The sequence below is a fragment of the Hippoglossus stenolepis genome, chromosome 18 (genome assembly GCF_022539355.2).
Source record: "Hippoglossus stenolepis isolate QCI-W04-F060 chromosome 18, HSTE1.2, whole genome shotgun sequence".
In the NCBI taxonomy this organism is placed as follows: domain Eukaryota; kingdom Metazoa; phylum Chordata; class Actinopteri; order Pleuronectiformes; family Pleuronectidae; genus Hippoglossus; species Hippoglossus stenolepis.
In genome coordinates, this window is record NC_061500.1 from 11,023,330 (window position 1) to 11,045,351 (window position 22,022).

Consider the following 22,022-nt stretch of genomic DNA (forward strand, 5'->3'; position numbering starts at 1 on the left):
TTGCCAACGCTCATTCACCACCGCTTGCTCATTACTGTGGCAAATTAGTGCTGCTGGAGAAGAAGAGGCTGCGATGCCCCCTCTTCCTCGCACCGCCCCACCCGCCCCGACTACATTATGGCTCTTTCATTTGCTTTTTATATGAGATAAATGATATCTCCACGCCGAGGAAGTGGAAGCCAACCGCAGCACACGCGGCCTTCTCCTGTGACATTTTCAGAGGAAGAACTGCGATTAGGAAGGTAAGGCCAATATTTGCAGTCGTGTCATAAGGGCTCGCTGCAGCTGTTGATAACAAGGCAATACGAGGGCCCGCACAATGAGGCCCTTGGGGAGACTTTGATTGGGGGGGGGGGGGAGAGAGAGAGAATAGGGACAGGGAATGGATTTTTTCACTTTTGTAAAGATACAGGCGTCAAAGTGCAGACAATTGCGCATACCTGTAAAGAGCAGCATGTGGTAAAATAACAGTGAACACAGTCATTTCAGTTTTCCCATTTTGCTTGAAGGGCAAGATTAAAAAGAAAATATGTTTTTCAGGGCTTACGAGGATTTTTCTTTTTGCTACGCCGTCACAGGCGATACTGGGGTATTTAACAACATATAGAATAAACATGACTTAAAGTGTGAAAGGAATGACTTTGCTCACCACTCGGGGAAGAAATATCCTCGCCTTGAGAGCGGGCGGATGCAACGTAGCTATCTGCGATTATAGGTGTTTTTATGTGTTGGCGCGGGTCGCGCCTGCGTTCCTTCAACCAGAGGCAGCTGGGGCTTCAGCCCTTGTTATATTCCCTGTCGTTTATCTTGAAGAGAGGCCTTTATTTGTATCTGCAGCTGTCGGCCGAGTGTTACCACAACAGTGTTTGAGAGTGGACTTGTCAGGGAGCACCAGCAGCTGAAAGGGAAGGTAGTCTTTGTCCATTTGTGCCAGATGCAATCAAAAACTAACCTTCACACTCCCCCTTTCCACATCTCCCCCGCTGGTCTCCCCCCTGGTCTCCCCTCTGCTCCTCATATCACAGGAATGTGTCCTCACCTCCCCAGCAGCTCCACTTCATGTTGCAGAGTGTTTGACACATTGACACTTGTTTTAACCTTGTCCCAAGTTTAATGCAAAAGAAGAAATCCTCTTTCAATCAGTGGAAAATAATTAGAGATACCTCTGGTAAAAAAATAAATAAATAATGGATTGGATTGGGATTGCTTTGTAAATGCTAATAGATGCCACAGATCAGAATAACACCACCAAGCCCAATTCAAAAAGCACAGATGTTCCCAATTGGTGCTTGAGTCATTAATGGCTGCTAGCAAAACACATCTGCTGTCATTAGCACTTAGAGGAGGGGAAAACAAGCCGCTCAAATATACATTAATGGGGACATTTCCCCAAGACTTTAATCACTGTGCTTCAAGGGGGCATTAAAAGAGCGGCAAGAACTGGGATGAATCAATAGTGAGATACAGAAGCAGATGAGGAGATGTGGGGAAGAAGAAGAAAAACTAAAATGCTTATCTGCCGGCTCAAGGTAGTTAGTTTGGCCGAGCTAGGTGGCGTTATCTTCAGAGTTCACAGAGGTTACTGTGATATGCAGCGAGGACGGTCTAATTGCAAACAGTGAATATCTCTGAGGTGATGCAACAACATAAGAAACGGCTCAATTGAACATTTGCTGCGACTGAGCGTCCCCTGGTTTCAAAAACATCACGTTGACAAGAATAGGTCCAGACTCAAGAAGAACAGACGACAGAAACAGCAAATGAACAAAAAACGATTTATGGGATTGGTAAATACTGATGTTGACTATGTTGACCAGGATATAATCACAGTCCACGTTACCACCCACACTGGTGGTAATGGGGAGGGTCTGACAAATTCTAATAAATTAGAATAGCACTCAGAGTTCATACCAGCACCAAGGCCCAACATTTCACTATGTCCATTTTATATTTGTATTTGCACCAAATTACATACACCCATAAATATCTGTCCCCTAGAGATGCCTGATTTGTTGTTTTTTTTTCATCAAGTTCCATGAAAGATTCTCTGAGAAATCAATGTTGAAGGAAGTGGAATAATGCCCCACCCCTCTACAAACTTTAATGGCAATCGGTAGTTTTTGCGTAATCCTGCTAACAAACAAACGAATGAAAAAAAATTGCAGATGAAAACAAACTTCTCGGCGAAACTAATAATCATCACGTTGACAGTCCGCATTTAATGTTAATATCACACTCATTGTGTATGTGTTTAACCATGACATTGTATTTTTTTCAGTTTGCACTCATCACCATCACTTATTTCAAAATAGATCATATGACTGTTCAATGGTGCTCAAATCAACAGTTTGAATACTATCTTACTTATTGTTTGTTAGTTTCAATGTTCCCTCAGGACTATATTGATTAATTGAGCTTCAGTGGAAATCACACACACTCACACAATCTGTTGAGAATAAAAAAAGGAGAAAGAAAAAGAGGAACTGCAGCTGAACTGTTTGTAGAAGCAGTCTGTGTGCCCTCTCCACAGAGCCAATTATGCACTTTGGCTCTTTGCGATGACATTACGCAGGCATATCACTCAAGCATGCACACACACAATCAGTCATGAGCGCATGCACGAAATGTTATTCAAGCACCAGACTGTTCTTTTGTTCCCCGAACTCCTGGTCTCTATCGGTAACTGTTACCCAGGCAACAGAAGAGACAGAGAGGAGGCGAGCGAATGGGCAGAAGAGAAAGGGGGGAGAAAACAAAGTAGGAAGGATGCAGCCACTCATACCCGAGTTTTGTCTCTCCAAAGGTAAACTATAAATAGCATCATCCCTCTTTCGCTTGTACTTCAACCGGAAGTCTGAAGAGAACTAATTTGCTGCGGTTAAAACACTCGGCCAGAGAAACAAGTGCTCTATTACAACGGTTTGTGTTGTCCACGTGTGTGTGTGACAGAGGGTCAGCTGGACTGTGGAGGTCGTGCATATCAGTATGTCTGCACACAATGTCCATGTTTCTTTCTTAGAACGTAGGAATAGATGGTGAATTACCCTTGAATGTCTGAAGTTCTTTCACACTGACTTAATGTTCAGTGGCCAACCACCAGCAGGTTTTAGGGACGTTTCTGCAGTTGTGTACCTTAAGGGGATAGTTCAGCCAGAAATGAAAATGCACTCACTATCTTATCTTATTCCAGAGACTCGTATGTCACCACACAAGCAGTATGGAGGTATGTTGTGTTTTTTTTCATCTGAAGAGAGTTCACTACTTTCTTCAATTGTATTGGATTTGGCTGCAACAGTGTTTACCCCTGAAACTCCAAAAGTGTTCTGTGAACTCAAACACTTCACCCACCCCTCCATCGGCATAGTGGTGAGGTTTCTTTTCTGGGTGAACTATCCCTTTAAGTGTTGTAGGGTGTTTCTGCCTTTTAAATCAAAAGAGACCGTCTTCTAAGGCTGGCCCACCACAGGCTGATTGGTAGTAGAGTATAGCGTATTTTAGGGGTTATCAAAAAAACAGACTGCACAGAGGAACCCATCCAGAACAATAACTTTTTTCATGTTAATATAACATTCAGGGGAACTCGCAACTACAGGTGGTGCAAGTGTTACACGCAAAACCTCAAACACACTCAGAGTTATAAAGAAGACCGCAGAAAAAAAAGAAATGTCGGCTGTAACAACCATGCAGGTGGTCCACGTATTGAAGATACAACAGCTGCCTTACTTTTTATAGTCTTCTATTAAAGTGGAGAGTGGTTGACAACTAGTCTGACAATGTCTGAGCAGTTCCCCGGGAGACAAACGCGTGTCCTGCTTAAATGTAAATGAATGTATTTGTGCATTCTGGGTAACAAACCAGTTCCGTGTCATACCGCGCATCTAAAATGCAGATGGCTGTAAATCAACGTGCGCTGGGTTATCGCCAAATGACATGCAAACAGCCGAAGGAATGTGAACTCCCACTGACATTTGGACAAAGAAATGGAATAATCTCACCCTAAATGTGAACATATTTGCTGTATGTGCTTGTATTTTGTAGAGTGTCAGAATTCAACCTGGTCTGACAGAACATATGTTTGTATGCATGAATAACACACTGTTTCTCTACTGACACCTTATCCGAACCCTGACCAACATGGCTTTAGAAGAAGCGTGAAAAGCTTAACATGACGCACAGAAGGTCTTGAAAAGAGACACACTATGCATCCTCCATACATTGAATTCAGATTGTATAATATAGCTCTATCAAATCTGGACACATTCCTCTCTTTCTGCTACTCTGGTGTCAGAACCAAAGCCTGGACGTGAGCCTTTGTGACAGCAGCCCAGTCCTTGGAGCAGCACCAGAGCACCTGACCATGTGTTTAGTGTCCAGCTAAAACCTGGTAGAACAGCAACGATGAATGAGAACATGTCGGAACTGTGCCAGGAAGCTTCAGGAAAGAAAAAAAAAAAAAGAGCTGCTTGTTCCGCTCCCTCCCCCGTGGACGCAGGTAAGTGACAGAACCAGGGCCAAGCAGAGCCCATGAAGAACACGTTGACCTATACACATATGGTGTCACTCCATGCAGAAGAGAACAGTGAATAGTGGTCTGCAACGAGCTTCCTGTCCTCCTTAAGGACTAATTAGAGGAAATTAGAATTTTTTTTTTTTTCACTTGCCCCAAGTGTGCCACTGGCCTCATATCCTCGCTCGGAGTGATGGGGGAAATACCTGCACACACCACTTTAAAAAGAAGAGGTGCTTAAGAAATTGGTTCATATATGATGAATGCTACAAATGAGGGTTATTACCTCTGCCAAGGAGGTTATGTTTCAGCTTCCATTTTCAGCCAAATTACAATAAAAATACCAAACGGATTTCCACGAAACTTGGTGGGAGGATGGGAAATGGTTCAAGAAAGAACCGATTCAATTTGTAGAAGATCCGAACAAAGGCTTCACGTTGTGATATGGGGGCGTTTTTGACATTCTTACCAATTTCCAAGAGAATTTACATGGATCTAGATGAATCTTTTCAGTTAGTGGAATGATATCTCTGAGGTTGTGCAATTTGGTGTAAATCCAAATAGAAATCAGGCTATAGCGGATTTAAATGTGGTTTCACTAGGGGGTAGGCTTTTTTCAGCTGCTATACGGTAACAAACATTGGCGCAGATCAGGCCAAAGAAGTGGATCCAAGAAATGTCTTTATGTTGTGAGATGGGGCTCTTGGCAGAAGTATACACTCCACTGAGTGCCCTAGTTATATATATATCAATTGCAGGAAGTTTATAAATGTTCCTGTTCACTCTCCTCAGTGTAATATTCCTGCTTGAGATGGGGAGATCACAGACGTTTACCATAGTAATTGACAACACTTCATTTATCTTCTTTATTTAAAAAAATTATCTGAATTATTCACAACAGGCCTTATTATAAAGTATTTCTCAAGGAATCATCATTTATTTCTGACACCTTTTCTGAAATTCCCAAGAGATCACATCTCCTGTTAGATGATGAAGCTGAAAGATGAACACAGATTATTCAATCATGACCGAACCGTGCAGCACATCTGGAGTTAGAAGGAGAACGTTGGAAAATGTCATGCTGCTCGTTTGTTATCTATAGGATGAATCCTCAGTATGTTATAGCACTATAGCGGCTCTGGTTGAGAACGATAAGAGAGTTCAAATAGGCAGGTCGTTGATGTGATGGACAAGTGGGGAGAGTGTAATTGATGAGATGGTGCATCTTGACCGTAGGAAAGCGGTCAGCATGTTTTCACCCGTCGGGCAGGAGTTACATTAGGCTGCTTGTCAATCTGCCAACACAGAACCACTGTATGTAGATGTAGATATTAACATAGTTTAAATGTGATACTACAACGCAAAGAAGTCAATGTTGTTGCTCAGTGACTTATCCCAGGTTGTGTTAACCCTCTAAACGAAATCTAATGTCTAGGTAAATGGAAAATAGAGTTTTTTGATTATTAAAAAAATGCAGTATTACATATACAAACTGGTATTTTAACAGGTTTACATAGAGAAAATGAATGAATATTTGGTATCTATGAAGATGGCTGATGCTAGTTAAAAAACTTAAATCATTGAAAGTGTGTGTATATATATATATATATATATACACCGTTTTATAGAAGTTTTGGTGAGGAGATATTTTTAAAGTTTTTTTATGCAACACTTCACAAAAAATACAAATGCAAAAAGTTAATGTTGACAATCATGCAGAAGAAAAATTGTGGAGTTACATTTAAAAAAACTGACCTTTGAAGTGTTTAAGTACTGCAAATGACTTAGATTAATGGAGGGGACATTTTTAAAAGAGCCTTACGAGTAAAAAAAAAACAAACATGTCAATTGGTACTAATACAAATAAAAAATCTGTGGTCTCTTTGTTTTAGCTTAGAGGTTTAAGTTTTGACATTACCCCAGTGTTAGCGAGTACAAGGACACTTAAGGTAAAACAGTTGCAGCTAAGAGGACATATAGGGACACTGAGGCCCGCTCTTGAAACTAGGCACATTTAGAACGTCCCAGTAGATGAGGAGGGTCACCCCAATGTGACCCCATTCTGAACAACAAGGAGAACACTTAATGCCGTTTGTATGTGAGCACAAAATTGCAGGTTGAAGTAATACGCTTTCCTGAAGGTTGGAAAAAGCTACAAGGTTCCCTCTTACGAATCTATAGCGATACTTGAAAATATAAATGGAGAAATTAAAGACCCAGATGCCTGAAGAGGTGTTAATGGGAGGAACATCCTCTGTTGGGCAGAGACGCGGCGCATTGAGAGAGGACATTTGTGCCTGTCGAGAATCGCCGATAATGACGACCGTGGGGGTGAGAGCGGTGGCACATCGCTCTGTGACTACAGAGTTTTGTATGTCATTAACCGCGGATTGTTAGTGTAATGCTCAATTATCTACATGCATTGGGATATAACGCACACAGCATGGCTTGAAGTGAATATGGAGATAAGGCCTTTATTAAAACCAAAGCATTCGACAGTTCATGCGAGAGTGACAATAAATTCAAGTTGTTCAAGCGAGTGGTGGTCACCGAGACGTAAGCTGCTCACAGACATGCACTGAACTCCTGAGAAGCTCTAGACAGTCTCCAGAGGGGCCGGGGAAATTGGTTGCGTGACAATCAGCATCAGCATTCAATGAACAAATTAACAATTTAATTTTGCCATCATTTCAAAAAAATGATTTCATTGAAGCTTGAAGATTTGTTCCTCGTGCAACCAACTCAGGAACTGAGCAGAAACATTTCGGCAGGAAAAGAAAGATTATAGCTGCAGAAGCCGCTGGAATGAGTTTATAAAAGATTACGGAGGACGACGACTTTCAGCGGACCTCAAATGTCAGAGAGGGTACAGAGGACGCTGGGTAACTTCTAAAAATAACAAATAAGCCCTGTGGACAGAAGGCGAGATGATCATCAGAGGGAGGAGCTCAGGGCCGCTGCCCGTGGCGACTTTCACCAGGCTAGTGGAGACTGTGAATAATGTGAGATTGTCTGCGATTAAAACATCTCCTCAGTGCAGCGTGAACTCGAGAACAGCTCTGCAAACGTGTCTTGGCAGACCTCAACTGCAGAGTAGCCGGAGATGATTCTGACAGCTACATGTCTGCCAGGCCACAACGCCATATTGGTTAAATGCCAATACGTCTGATCCGCCTGCCCAGCCAAATACTTGCAACTCGTACATTATTTGCAAAGTCTGTCAGCGAACGGGGGGGAGAGTAACGCCGGGTCTTCGTCTGACGTGATGAGCAGGGCCAAGTGCCACAGGGCTCGACGTTAGCTAAGGGAGGTGCGTTAGTCTAGTGTTGGCAGCCGTGAAGGAGGTGACTCGCTCAGTCATCGTTCCAAGGAATAAAAAAAAAATAAAGAAGTCTCTTGTGCTCATGTAGGATGAAGATTATGAAGAGAATTGAATTTGAGTTAAGAAAGGTCTATCTGAACAGAGACATATTGAATCGACTCACTGTTTTCAGGCCATTGCATCTAATTGAAAACGTCTCTCTGCAAATGAACTTTTGAATTGATTTAACCAACATATTAGGGCCACACTCACTGTGTTTGATGGTCAGTCCTCTCCGAATCTTTATCCATATTTACAGCGCATGAGACGGCCACAAAGCCAAGAATGACGCTGGCGTCTTATGAAATATGAGGAAACAGACGGCCCAGGGGTTGTTTTTTTTTACTGATGGGGATACATGTGTCAGGGTCTGAAACAGAAGACTCTTCCTTTTCATGTGCCAACGCTGTCAATGTCACAGCAAAACAGCAATTTTATCCCCAGGCATTCTTTCTTGATTTGGCACAACCGAGCTGCAGCGCGTTGACATCTTGTCAGATAAAGGCACGTCTATCTCTATAGGGTTGGAGCAGCCACAGTGGACAAGGTGCGACACAGTAAGCTGTGGAATCCAGGCTTCTACGACCTACACTCCAGATTTTATACAGATGATATTTCTCCGGGTGCAAATGTTCTCTTCAGGTGAAGAATAACGTGAAATAACACCTGAATCCAGGAGCAGAAATCCATTTTTCACTTGACACAGAGTGACTGCTGTGTGCTGGGGGCGTCAAATGATAAGTGTCATAAGTGTTTTAGACTTGAGACACATCATCAGTTCAAGTCTGGGTCAGCTCGTAAATCACAGGTTTCTCTCACCAGGGATCAAGAGTTCAGATCCTGTACTGTTCAGTTCGGCAGTGAAATGTCTCAGCTGCACAAATCATATATTGTACTGAGGGCATTATGCAAATCATCAACATAAACCGGAATGTAAAAAACTATTTGCAGTTGACAGACAACTAGTTGCTCCCAAAAAAACTGTTGAATATATTTTAGTTTAGTTCTTACACATAACTAACATCGGAAATATTTTTTTATAAATACAACAAAAATAATAAATGCAATTTGGGCTATTTGATACTAATATGTCAATGATTACGTCTAATTTAACTAAATTTCTATGTATTTTGATTACAAAAGGAAAAAAAATGAAAATATAAAGCACTAAAATGCCTTAAGTATAAATATTTTTCATACATAATAAAAAACAATAAATAAATGTCGCTCTAGTTGATACTCTATTTCTTCTTTCTGCAGTAATTACTAAAACTATTCACAACCAAAAATTGTTTTGTCCCTTGATTTGTTTTCTTCATTGGAAGTAAAGGAAGACCGGGTCTCTGTATCTAAGGAGGTGCAGTCCTACACAGTCCAATGAATAAATCTTCTTTGAGGTGACATTTAATGTTTGGCTGGAGCAGATAAGAGCAGAAGGCTGGATGTCATGCTTACCAGGGAACCAAAGAGTTCCCCCAGTGCAGCACAACTATTTTTAGATCATAATATTATTTATGTTACTGCTGCAAAGTAATGCAGGAGCAACTGGATTGAAAAGTAAAACTTTAACACAGTCTCACAGACTAAGAAAGTTAAAGATATTACAATGATAAAGTGATTACTGGTAAAAAAATATGTCTGATTTAGAGAATACTATTTTTGTTATATTTTAACATAGAATATGCTCAAAGACTAAATTAAATCCAAACTAAAGTTAACAGTGTGTTGTGCTCTTACACTTGCCAGTGCTCATTATAATTCCAAGGGTGACCGGACAAATAACAACATTGAAAACTTTCCACTTTGTATTACTCAAACAAGCCACATTAATCTTTTAGAATGCAATCCAGATATACACAAATCGGATCACTGACATTTGCTTTCAGATAATATTGTCTTTTCTCGGAGCCCAGGCTGCCCACTTAAGTGTTACTGATGCTTTTCCCTCCCAATGTCCACGATCAATGACTCACCCACAACCCTAACCCACAGAGAATTATCATCTGATTCTGCACTTTCATTGTTTTGGTTCCACTGCTCATCCACAGCAAAGCTAAAAGGCAACAGCACACAATAAGGGACAGCTAATTCATTATGAAAGTGAGAGGGACAAGACTATTTTTCAATTACATTAGGAGGATAAGTTGTTAATTGATGTATTAAGCAAGTCCCCAAAATGTTGATACCATAAATAAACACATTTAATCTCAAATTTATTTTCAACTTTCAGATTATTTAAGTCATTCCAGCCGTATCTGTAAAACGTACAGTGGAATGAATTTGTGTTTCTCATGACCCATGTGCAGTTTATGTAATAATCTGAGCCTGTTTAATACTGAATACATAAATCAAGAGATGTAACCAATAATTTAAAAAGAAATTCAACAAATCCAAATAAATTTAACCAGACTGTCTTTGTTGTCTTAACATAACCAAAAACTGCAAGGTTTTGATCATTTTCTAAAAAAGCCAGACACTGAGTGTGCTGCCACCATAATGTAACTAGGAAGGCAGTTCAGTTAACAAACACCTATAACAGAGGTGTATGGTTATACTGGCTTGGTTGCCACAATATCTCAGGTTATACCTGCAGCTTTTATTTTGTAAATTAACAATGTAGACTGGACATAAAGATGGATGACCCTTCTCCTCTTCCTCCCATTGTACAGAAATTAAGCTAAAAGATCCCCACTACAGGGAGTGTTGACATCATTTGGACCTAGAATTATGTTGTCGAGCTGAGGTAACGAGGTCCTGCTGATATAAATCAGGTTCAGCTGCCAATCATGACTTTGCACCTGTTATTATAGTGTCAAATAACTAATTAAAACAAATCAACAGAAAAATCATAAGAACTACATAAAACGAGAGAAACCTCTTATCTAACGTCTGTTTTGACCTTTTGTATTGGTCCTTGTCCCATTCACTAACATGGAGGAGGAAGGGTTTAAGACCTACACTGCAGCCAGCCACCAGGGGGCGATCCAAACACTTTGGCTTCAGTTTAAGTGCACGGCCATGTCGTCCATTTTTTATATACAGTTAATGGTTAGTTAAACAGTTAGATACAAGAAATTATACAAAATGTGAATCGAAATCCCTCCGAGTCTGGTATCAGGACACAGTGGTGTGCGAGGTGGAGTCTGATCGGGGCCGTGTTGGAGGTCGTGTAGAGCAGGAAACATATTCAAGACCTATTGAGATCATTAAGCTCAAGTCATAGTTTATAATTTGTGTTTGATTGTACAAACAGTACATTAAGTCATAAAAGGGACAAAGCTATTATAATCAAGAACATGTTAACATACTGTGGTAATAATGTAGAATTTTAGTGGATCTGATACGAGCAATACAGCATTGATTAGCAACCCTGGAATAAAAGGGTGTAAATATATTCTCAAGATCCAATTTGAGTTATTACTAAGTGTTTTTTTGGAGGCGTACATGCTGACCATGAGAAAATGAGCACACTGAGCCTGAGACATGATATACCACTTAAACCTTTCCATGTGATGTTGGAGACATTTAAGCGATACACACTGAGCTGATGTAAAATAGCTTTATTAACTGCACAGAGGAATAATGAGCTCCTTCAGCGAATCACCTTTCATTATTTCTTTCCACTCTGGAAGCTTCATGTCAGTCTCTTAAGCCGCTAGCCAACCGTAATTATAATTAGCCCATGATTTTTGTATTCAGTAACATGCGTGTGTAAAATTACAGAAACCAAAAAGGTGACGAAAAGAATTAAAGCGCCGAGCAATTAAAATGTAACTCGCTCCGACTTAAATGAAATAATTGAGGGCGTCGTCACCCCGCAGTGGCATCACGCCTGCATGTGCCGGGGCACGGTGAAAATTAATTTCTGTAGCCCCCGCCCATTCCACACGAGCCACAACTGCCTCGATGACCCACCACACTGATGGTCATATATCACCAGTGACTGCTTAATTATAAGGGAGCCATTTCAACCGTGTAGGGTGCACTATATCTTCATGCATATCTATCAGGATGGAGATAAGAATAGTAGCCCGCCCTTCCCATAGTGGGAGCTCTGGAATATTAAATGACCTCGCTCCTATGCTCCATTATACGAAATGAGCCGGGCTGAGTTTACAGATGAAATGTTTTCCGTTCATTTCGTTTTTTTTAAGTCTTTCATTTTGTTTTTCGTGGTCGTCTAACCGCCGCAGTTAACATTATGTCCGGATAGTTAATGAAACGGGTCTAATTTCCATTTTGCGCGGCGCCACGGACGCCCGTGATCTCGCAGAATAGATGATTATGTTCTGTAACGTGGCACATGAAGGGCTCTGAACTGCCAAGCCTGTACTGCATCTCATTTTGGTAAAATACTACCTGTCCTCCCAGTGAACTCAAACATGCCAATTTCTTTGAAAAATCCTCCACAGCGCCACACAGAATATAAGTGATCGCTGTTTCCTCTGAACTTCATATTTAAAGTCCCGCTGCAAATCACCCACAGTTCTGATGACAAAGAAATGCAATTATTTTTCACCTATGATTCCTTCTTTTTTTTTTTTTTGCACAAAAAATCCGCTCTACATTGCATCGTGCAATGGGCATTGCGGAAGTTTTCTGGTTTCTGCCACGAGAGGAGAAAATTGCTTTTTCTCTGTGATCTGCTGCACCTGTGGGGCTTTGTTTAAAGGCTGCTTCGGTACATCTCAGAGGCTGATCAAACCACTGGTGTGACTTCTTCCTGGAGGCAAACTGTGTGGTGTTATACGTTAATAATTCCATGAATCACATTATCCTTTTTTTCTCCCTTTTCTCTCTACACGGCTGGGAAAGTTCTTTCTGAAATGGTTTAAATTCTTTCAAATCATCTTTTGCCTCCAATAACAGATTTATCACTCTTTTTGTGAGAGAGTGTGTGTGTAAAAGTTGAATCCTCCCCAACCCTCCTTCACATTTTTGGGTTTTGCAGATGCATGATGTGGGACACCTAGTAGATCCCACTTCTCATCACAGACACTGAGACCGCGGTAAGACAGTGACAAACAGCAGGGAGCAGCAATAAATTACTTACTTGAAGCTGATACACAGAATACTACGCCTTCAATGATTTACAGTCACAGTTTGGCCACTGCGAGAACATCCCTCAAAAAAGGTACAAATCAAAAAAGGAGCCGAGCAAAGACTGGAAGCAGTTCGACAAGAAAAGCTAACGGCTACAAATGAAACCCTCGCAATAGTTTCTAAAGTGCTTTGATGACACGATGCAAATCAAAAGGGTTTTAAGATGAAGGCCTCTGGGCTCGGCCAGGGAGCAGTGAAGGTTGTAATTCCGAAATGGAGCAAAAAGTGAATACGGTATACCCGGCTGCTTTATATTAGATCACATAGGAGGCAGGACTCCAAGACAGACTACAGTATTAAACAGTAATGTGATCTGAGGAAGCGAGTGGCTTCAACTCTTGACAACACAGACTCGCTGCTTGACTTGAAAAACACAACTTTCGCTGGCCAAGACAAGATTCTCGTTTCATTTCGTTAATGATTTCCTCGAGGGCGGGAGAGAGAGCGTGATATTTTTCTCCTGATGACATTTAGGTTATTTCAAAGTTATCCCCTCACAGGCGACCATCAGGTTGGAAAAAAGGCAAAGTTGTTCAGTATATTGGCGAACCTTTAAATATGTTTTTGACGTGATTTCAGACATGTACATTAGCATAACTTCTTTTTGACATACTAAATGCACTGAAATTCGTTTTTGAAATCATACAACTATAAAATCGGGCGTGAATCATAAAAAAAAAAAAAAAAGCCCTACGGTGTCATGGGTTACTTTTAAACAATTCCCAATTAAAAACACACTTATCCGTCACTTATATTATGTTTTTTCTATTGAAAGCAATACATGAAGTAGGTGAATATAGCACTATATAGTAGGGATGTTTAACAGTGGTTGGTCATGAATTTTTATCACAACACAAATGTCAGCAATACCAAAAAGTATACACTGATACTATGCTTATGCATTGTACAAGCACAGTGAGGAGGTATAACACATGAATATTTGTACAAATATTTGTTCTCTTTTTCAACTGCTCATAAAGAAGAGTTTAAAACCACAACCTCCACTCAGGAGCAAAAATCTGGCTTTAAATAGGAAATAACAAATAGTAAATAGTCATAGTAAAGTGATATTTATTAAAATAGACCAATACTAAATTAAACATCTAAGTTTTGGCCATATTGCCCAGCCCTAGTATAAATTTGTAAGGGAAATTATCGTGAAAAGAGGATATTAAGTTTTGTGATACAGTTTTTGAAGGTTTTCAGATGAAGTTTTAGGGACACTTAGGAACAATGTTTTCCGGAGGCAATTCAAACCGAGCGTAGGCATTTAAACATCCTCTGCACCATCGCTCAGCAGGTGCTCAGCACTCAGCGTTTCCCCCTGTGATGTTCTGGATTACTGTGAAACTGTTGACACATTTTGTGCACAAGCTGTTGTATATTAGGAATTAACATCTGGCAAAAAAAATAAATAGTGAAACTGCTTTAAGCTTTAAGTCATAGCATATAATATCATAACTGCAAGCACGGTAAAGTGCCCTTGGCTGTTTGTGTGAATAAACTGCTACCCTTTGGGTGGTAAACATATCTTTATGAGCACCAAAATGCGGTGCCGATATTTATTTCTGCTTGCAATAGCAAACAAGCCATGACAGGTTTTTATTCAACTCATTCAGAACAAAACAACGATAGAAAAACAACAATTTAGGAAGAGCCGATGACACTGTCAACACACGGCAGACTGTTATTAAAATGTCAAAAATGTAGTCAGTTGTATGAATAATAAATTGGAAAAAAAAATGACACCGTCAAATCAAAGTACTATTAGTGAGTCACTCGGTGGAAAAAATATATATAATGTCTCTGATCTGTGTGACAGTCGATTGTCATTTCCACCTGCGTTCCAGCTGATACCCACGTCTGTCGGCTGCTGTCGTATGACAGAGAGACAGAGCAGGGGGAAGGACAGAGAAAAGCAGAACGACTTGGGGGAAAATGACTGCTTGAGAGAGTGAGAAACTGGCAGATCAATGCCAGAAGAATAGAGTGCTCACACTTCAGTCTGGGCCAGAACTGACAGCATCAGACATAATGATGTTCACTCAAAGAGCCGCAAGAAACCTCGGGGCCATGAGGCCAAACCAGCGAGTCTCCTGTCCTGGTCTGACTCCCTCGATATACTTTACCTCGTCTTTCCTCTCCGTCTTTGCATTGGATACAATAATGTCTGTTTTTATAGAGATACTGGTAATAAACCATGAATGCATGTAAACATCAACATAAACACCTGAAGTACCTTCAGAAGCCGTTTGTCTAGCACAAACTAAATGCTGATACAAGAATGGCTGCGCATGTGATGAAAAGTGCTTTTTGCACAGATGGCCACACATTGAGCCTCCCATTGTTAGACTTTGAACAGCTGATGTGGTCGTTTGAGGTACTATTAAAGGCAACTTGTGGAGTTTTTGACCACAGATGGTGCTATAGAGCAACATTTCAAAGAGCAGCTTCTCTACTTGCATGTTGCACAAAGAAACTGGAGTCCTATGGGGACATGAGCTGCAGAGGAGAGGGAAAACACTGCAAAGAAAGTAAGTTCAGCAATTTCTAGTTAGTCAGATGAATAGTACTTAAAATAGTTCATGAAACCTAAAGCAACAAAAACAATAACAGTCCTACAACTAAAATTTACAACCTAGCGATAGCATTAGAGTGTGAATAGTGTAAAAGCTGTTAGAGACGATGGAGACTGGATTTCTTTCACAAGGCCGATCTACAGAATAGTCACTGATATTATATTCACATTGCTTTTCATATAAACCTCTGTATGTCTACATTAGGCAGGATGATATAAGAGGTTACAGCGGAGTAAACGCCTTGAAATGGAAGACTTACAAACACTCGTAACAAGGAGCTGCCATTGATAAATGATAATAGATTTCTCTAAACCCATTGCCCTGCATTTTAGACATGTTGCGGATGCACAATGGGCTTGATACTGAGGAGGAGTACAGAGAACTTAGTTATTCTTAGAATGGATGAGCAGACGCAAATCAATATTTTAAGTTTCTGAATCCTTCATATTTGATTATCTGAAATAAATGTGTGCAAACTATTTGCAAATCAATGTAATTTTGTGGGCATTGTTTGTATTTATTTAGTGTGTAGGAATGAATCCCTGCGATTTAATAACCAGCCTTTTCCACTAAAATCATTTTGACATGTCACAAAAAAAGAAATCAGGTGTAAATAATCACATTTGTCATGGATGAACACAGCCATTGCTTACAAAGAGATTTGAATAGAACACAGCCAAAGTTGATGTTATTAACTACAATTGCTTGTGCTTTTCCTGCCATAACAGTCATGTGAAGATGTCTGCTGTGAAAAATGTCTCTTTCAAGATCACATTACCAGTAAAGAATTGATTTTCAAAATAAGCCGTGCCAGGCTTCATGCCAACAGAAAAGATTCTCAACATTTTAACAATTATCCAACATTTTCTGTTTTATGCATCTTTCCCATAATGATAGTCACAGTCATAGGAGGTAGTTAAATTAGGGGGAGATGAGGGGAAAAAAGAAAAACAGATCCAAAAAAGATAGAGGAAAAATGTATGCAACTACTGTCGCTGTCTTCTGGTTATGTAACTTTCAATCCAAACTTAAAGCTGCTCTAAAGAATCCTTTCTTTAAAAGCTTGACATTTGGGTCATAAAAATACCATGTGGAGGTTAAATGTTACTTAACTGTCAAACGCTTTTATAAGAGTGTCAATAATAAAGTTTTATGTAATAGGGTAATAACTGTGTACACAGTACAAACATTGTTTAGTGTTGAACTCAAGGACAAATGCCAAAACTGTAACTGGCCTCATCCGTCTGTAAAAAGCGAAGCCACGAGTTGTCTGTGCAAACAGCTTATTATGACCTACAGTTATGTTTTATTGTGAGTCAACCTCCAGTGTCTGAGCTAATTACCATGGGAACAAATGAGGTAGTGACAAAGTTTTCATGAAGGCAAGTTGGATAGGTCGACAAAACACTGGACATTCACACAGATGACCTCAGTCAACACCATCTCATTACCTCATGTTTATTACCGTGACCATGATACTGAAGCCCCTCTAGTCTTAAAGAAGTGCTCATATTAACCCAGACCACACTCCTTTCCTAACCCTAGCCAAGTCGTGACCGTTCCACAAACTTGACCACGCTTCCTATTATAAACATGCCCTGTGCGCCTACGACTGGGTTAGCCAGACAGCTAATATTACAGTAACCATGGCGACAAAGGCCAGGTAGGCTTACTGCCAGTATGCTCCCACAGGTGGCATCCAAGTGATGAGGAAAGCAGCTATACATTTAATGACATTTAAGTTTGGCATAATTCTTGTCAGAATCACAGTGTCAACGGTTCAACTCTCCAGCTGCGGTCTTAATTTGGCACCGAAAGAGACACTCGCGCACAACAATTAAACTGCACCACACATACAATCATGATGTGTCTTGTTTGTGCAAGTTTCCGCTGCATAGAGTTATGCCAGCCTCACGTACACCTCCTCGCTGGAAGTCTCACCAAAAGTGTTTCCAGGGTGAAAAAGAAAGAAGAGGTAGCGAGGTGAGAACACGGAGACGGATCGAGTGAGGACACGGCGTACGGGGGAGGGAAGACTGACAGAAATAGAGAAGGTGGTAGGTTGTACACGGAGAGGTGAGGTAGGAGAAGTCAAAAACAGATTGGGTGCTAAACCGCCACATTGGACCGTGTGTACATTGTCTATGATGTATTGCAATAGCAAATCCTTATACACTTTTATCATACACATACATGAATACAGCTTCAGGCTTATGTTTGGATACAGAAAACTCCTCCACAGAGCATTGCCTAACCAGCGTCCTGCTCCACCTGCTAATGGAGGTTCATGCATATTTCAAAATGTAGACGCTCCTCCATACCCTAACCCCATACCGTCACCGACAGGTAATATAGCGACCAGTGCATCACAGATAAAGCTGTAGAGCTTAGCATACATGTCCACACCAGACTTCTTGTCTAGAGGGTCATTATTATTTCCTGCCAGTGTGTCAGTTTCACCAGCGACGATGCTTCCTGTGAGAAATCCTCAGAGCCAGCTGAGAGGACAAACACCGACACCACGCTCATTATGCAGAATGGAGATAAGTCATTGCTTATCTAAAGCGCGTGATCACATTGAGGTGTCTCAGCACATCGGAAGATTAACGGGAGCAGTGACACGTTGGAACTGTGACCGACAGGTTATCAGCCCGCATGAATAGTTAAGTAGGAGGAGTAAATAGATCCTTTATATATATATCTGATGGTGGGAGACCACGTTGAACATCACAGTAAAAGCCTGGTAACACCAATATTTAAAATGCTGAAGTTCCAAGGCAAAGTCAATTGATCTCAATGGAATCAATAAGACCAGATACTCGGGAAGTGTAAAGCTAATCTATACAATACAATTTTTTGTTTCACTTTGAGTTCAACTTTGACACAACTTCGCACCAGTGACAAAGGGCAAAGTGCCAGTGCTTGCTAGTGCTGACCTTTTCGAATCATTATGAAGCTGTTACGGGACAAATTAGACGATGGCGGGCCGCCACAGTGTAAGTAATTAATGGGAAACACTGACGGGGCTGTGTTGCACCATCAAATATTAATCGACTTCCTCTGTTCAAGTATAAATCAAAAAAAGAGGAATGGTTTGCACAAAGTTTTTAGACAGGATTTTATGGTAATATGTCTTTTGTATAAATTGTGTAATCGTATTGTCTCATTAGCAACTGAGCTAACAAGCTATTTTACCTCTTCAATAACTCTTCATCAGACACTGATATATAGTACCAAGAACAAGATGCCAGGGGGATTAAATGGCACATTTTAAAGTAAATGATAAAGAAGATTGGGGAGTTTTTATGTCACAAGCACAAACATGACTGGTTAGTGTGTTGGTGCTTGGTCTGGAAACAGTAACCTGTGAGTATTCTCCGAGAAAATAAGCTTGGAGGTGTTTTGTTGTGCCACTTTCTGTTGTGACCTTAAGGCTGACAATCACCACTTGGAGAGATCTCACCTTGTACAGATTAAAAATACCCACACATTCTATTCATGACACTGTACGACACTTTCAACTGCCACATATTGTTGTTGTGACACTCCAGAAAGAAGGTGAGAACAAAAGCAGCCACACAGACAAGGTGTTTTTTTTTATATATGCAGTTGCCATGCCACATATCTATTCACACACCTACTTGTATGCACATCCACAATTGTTAAGCATTAGCGTTTGCAACTTACCATCACTGAGATGTGGAGCAGATGCATATGTTCATGGAGCACATGGGCGGGCTCCTGGGCCGTGGGGTGCGTCGTCTGAGCTACGAGCTCGGACTCGGTCATAGAGACGTGGAAGTACAGCGTCCCATTCTCCAACCACTGCTGCTTCCAGTGTACCTGAGAAATGTCTTCGCCCGTGCCCGACATCTCTGCAGAGAAGAAGGAGGGAGGGTATCAGTTTGTGGGATCGACATTTAATCCGCCAGAACCTAACATTTAAACTGTGTTTGCTGAAGCACATAACATAGGAAAAGAAAAGCCAACAAAAAATTGCCTCAAGAATAAACCACAGTTCAAATGTGACTGTTGTGCATTAGGATTCTTGTGTGGTGCTCTTTTTCGGCCCACATCGCCACCGTGCTGAAACTAGAAACCTTGAACTCCAGAATAGCTGGACCTCTTAAGCTGTCATAATTCTGTGCTGCTGTGTAGTTGGCTCGGTAAGACTTACTGTCAAGCTGCTGCATTGCATAGCTGCTTTGATGAAATCTTCATGACGACAACCTTTTCACCCATGGAATTAGTCAGGGATTAGTCCAAATTCAAAATGAATTAACCGCAAGCATCACAATTTGTTTCTGCCATTCCAATCAAGACAGCGCTCCAATTATCACCAAAATGAGCAACAGATGGAAAAAGGCTTATTCCTGCTAAAACCATTTGTTTGCATTTCTCTTGTCAGGCAAGACAACGGGACCCAACAAAAAAAAAAAATACAAATAGGATAAACAATGAAGTGACAATGGCTCTGAAGCTAAATCCATTTTAAGTTGTAGAAATGCTTTCCTCTCCGTATCTGCATAAATCATTCTAAATCTTACAACAATATGCAACCATTAGCTCCAGGGCAGTGCTGGCATTAAGTATCTAAGATCAAAGGAAAACTGGTAGCATTTAAAACCAAAAGGAGAGGTGGGGGGAGCGTGCAACTTGAAAAAATAAAAATAAAAAACACTCAATTGCAAGTTATGAGGGAAAAGAAAAAGAGCAAGAGGGGATCACCAGTTTATCCCGATATGGATCGTGGCACAAGAATCTAATGCTATTAAGTGGGAGTGGTTTTCGGGAGAGGAGTACTGAAAAGCCTCGGGGAGCCTGAGATTGTGTGGCCTGATACAGTATTTGTCATGAGGCTGGGTGACAAGGGCATGGACATCTGCTGACATCCCCTATCAGCGCCAGGTAGCAAATGACAAATGGCTTTCGTTGCAGCTGGTTATTAACCCACTGACTCTAGGTCAGGGGACATGGGCGGCAGGCAGAGCGTTGTGCGAGCTCAATAGTGCCACGGGCCTTCAGGTGCAGCGGGGGAGCATGTAGAGCAGACAGCCACACATAAAATGACAGAACCTATAACATAAGGTACATATACCTTATATAATTAAACCCTCAAGCTTGTGGGTAAGAATATTTGATATAGTAAAGGAAGAGCGCTGGAATAAACAATTATTTTCTTTATCTTTTCCTTTGTCCATTTACTTGACGATATTGGTGTTCTTTTTATAATTTCAGTGTAATCCCCATATTGATTTTTGTCTTAAAATAAAAGGTGGAAAAGCAGGAATAATTTCTTGATAAATTAATAGGTATTTTATAATTCAATAATCAACAATCACAACTATTGTCAAATAATCTTCTGACTCTCGATTATTTCAGCACTAAATCCATTTACACATTATCTCAAATCTTTTCGGCACTCTGTGGAAGTGCACTTGAAACATCCTCCTTATTGCAATTGGCCGGCGAAATGTTCTACATAGTTTTGCTGACTACAGCTTATGATAAAATTTTGTAGGGTGTGAAATTATTAAATGCCCTAACTGCTGGCTATTCAACTCTTTACGTTTAATCTGTCGGCTGAAAACTCGCTGCTTGAACTTTCACCTTGACAGAAGATAAAGCTTTGTCTGCTGGGCCGACGGTGAGGTGCCGCCTGCCAACCGGTACCTTTTTAAACAGAGCTTATCGTGCTCCTGTCACATTCACCCTGGAATTTATCTTACTTGCTTTATTGTATGTGCGTTTCAGATGTATAAAGAAATATTACGCAGCTATTTTACTTAAAAATGGTACACTGAATTGTATAGAGGAGAATGGTGCGTCTATCATTACCACCCTACACGCAGAATGCCTTTTCTTGCACTACCTAAGTTAGTGGGTATGACCTCCCACAAGAGCATGACCGAATGATAGTCGGCATCTCAAACTAAAAGACCCATCAAATTCAAGTGTAATTCCAAAGTAGATTAGCCAAGAAAGACCTAGTCAGTCTGCGCTCATCTCCGATAGTCAACTAGGAAAGTTAATATCTAGAATTCCACATGGAATTTGCCATATTCATTACAGTGACTACACTTGTTGAAAAGAGGGATCTTGTAAAATATATGACCGTGTTTGAATTCAGTTAATGGGTCAGCACAGTCAGAGCTCAAGTGGAGCAATATATAGACAGAACTGTGTCCGTTTTCTGTACATGAAACCCATAACTGCTGCAACTCGAACTCCATCCAACCATTATCTATACCGAACATCCTTTGAGGGTAGTGTGGAGGGGGCTGGTGCCAATCCCAGCCGACATGCGGTGAGAGGCTGGGTACACCCTGCGCAGGTCGGCAGCAAATCGCAGGGTCAACGTACAGAGACAAAAGCGTTCATGCTCACATTCACATCTCCAATAAATTTACAGTCTCCAATTAATCTAACCCTCATGACTATGTTTTTGGACTGTGGGAGGAAGCCAAAGGAC

General features: G+C 40.8%; 1 protein-coding gene across 2 annotated transcripts in view; it reads right to left on the reverse strand.

Moving 5' to 3' along the window:
• LOC118125850 (astrotactin-2) overlaps window positions 1-22,022 on the reverse strand; it is a 248,262-nt gene that overhangs the window by 187,749 nt on the left and 38,491 nt on the right. For both annotated transcript variants that reach the window (XM_035184886.1, XM_035184885.1), the window contains exon 2: window positions 19,238-19,425. In XM_035184886.1, the coding sequence (XP_035040777.1) occupies window positions 19,238-19,425 (188 nt within the window). The remainder of the gene's footprint in view (window positions 1-19,237; window positions 19,426-22,022) is intronic.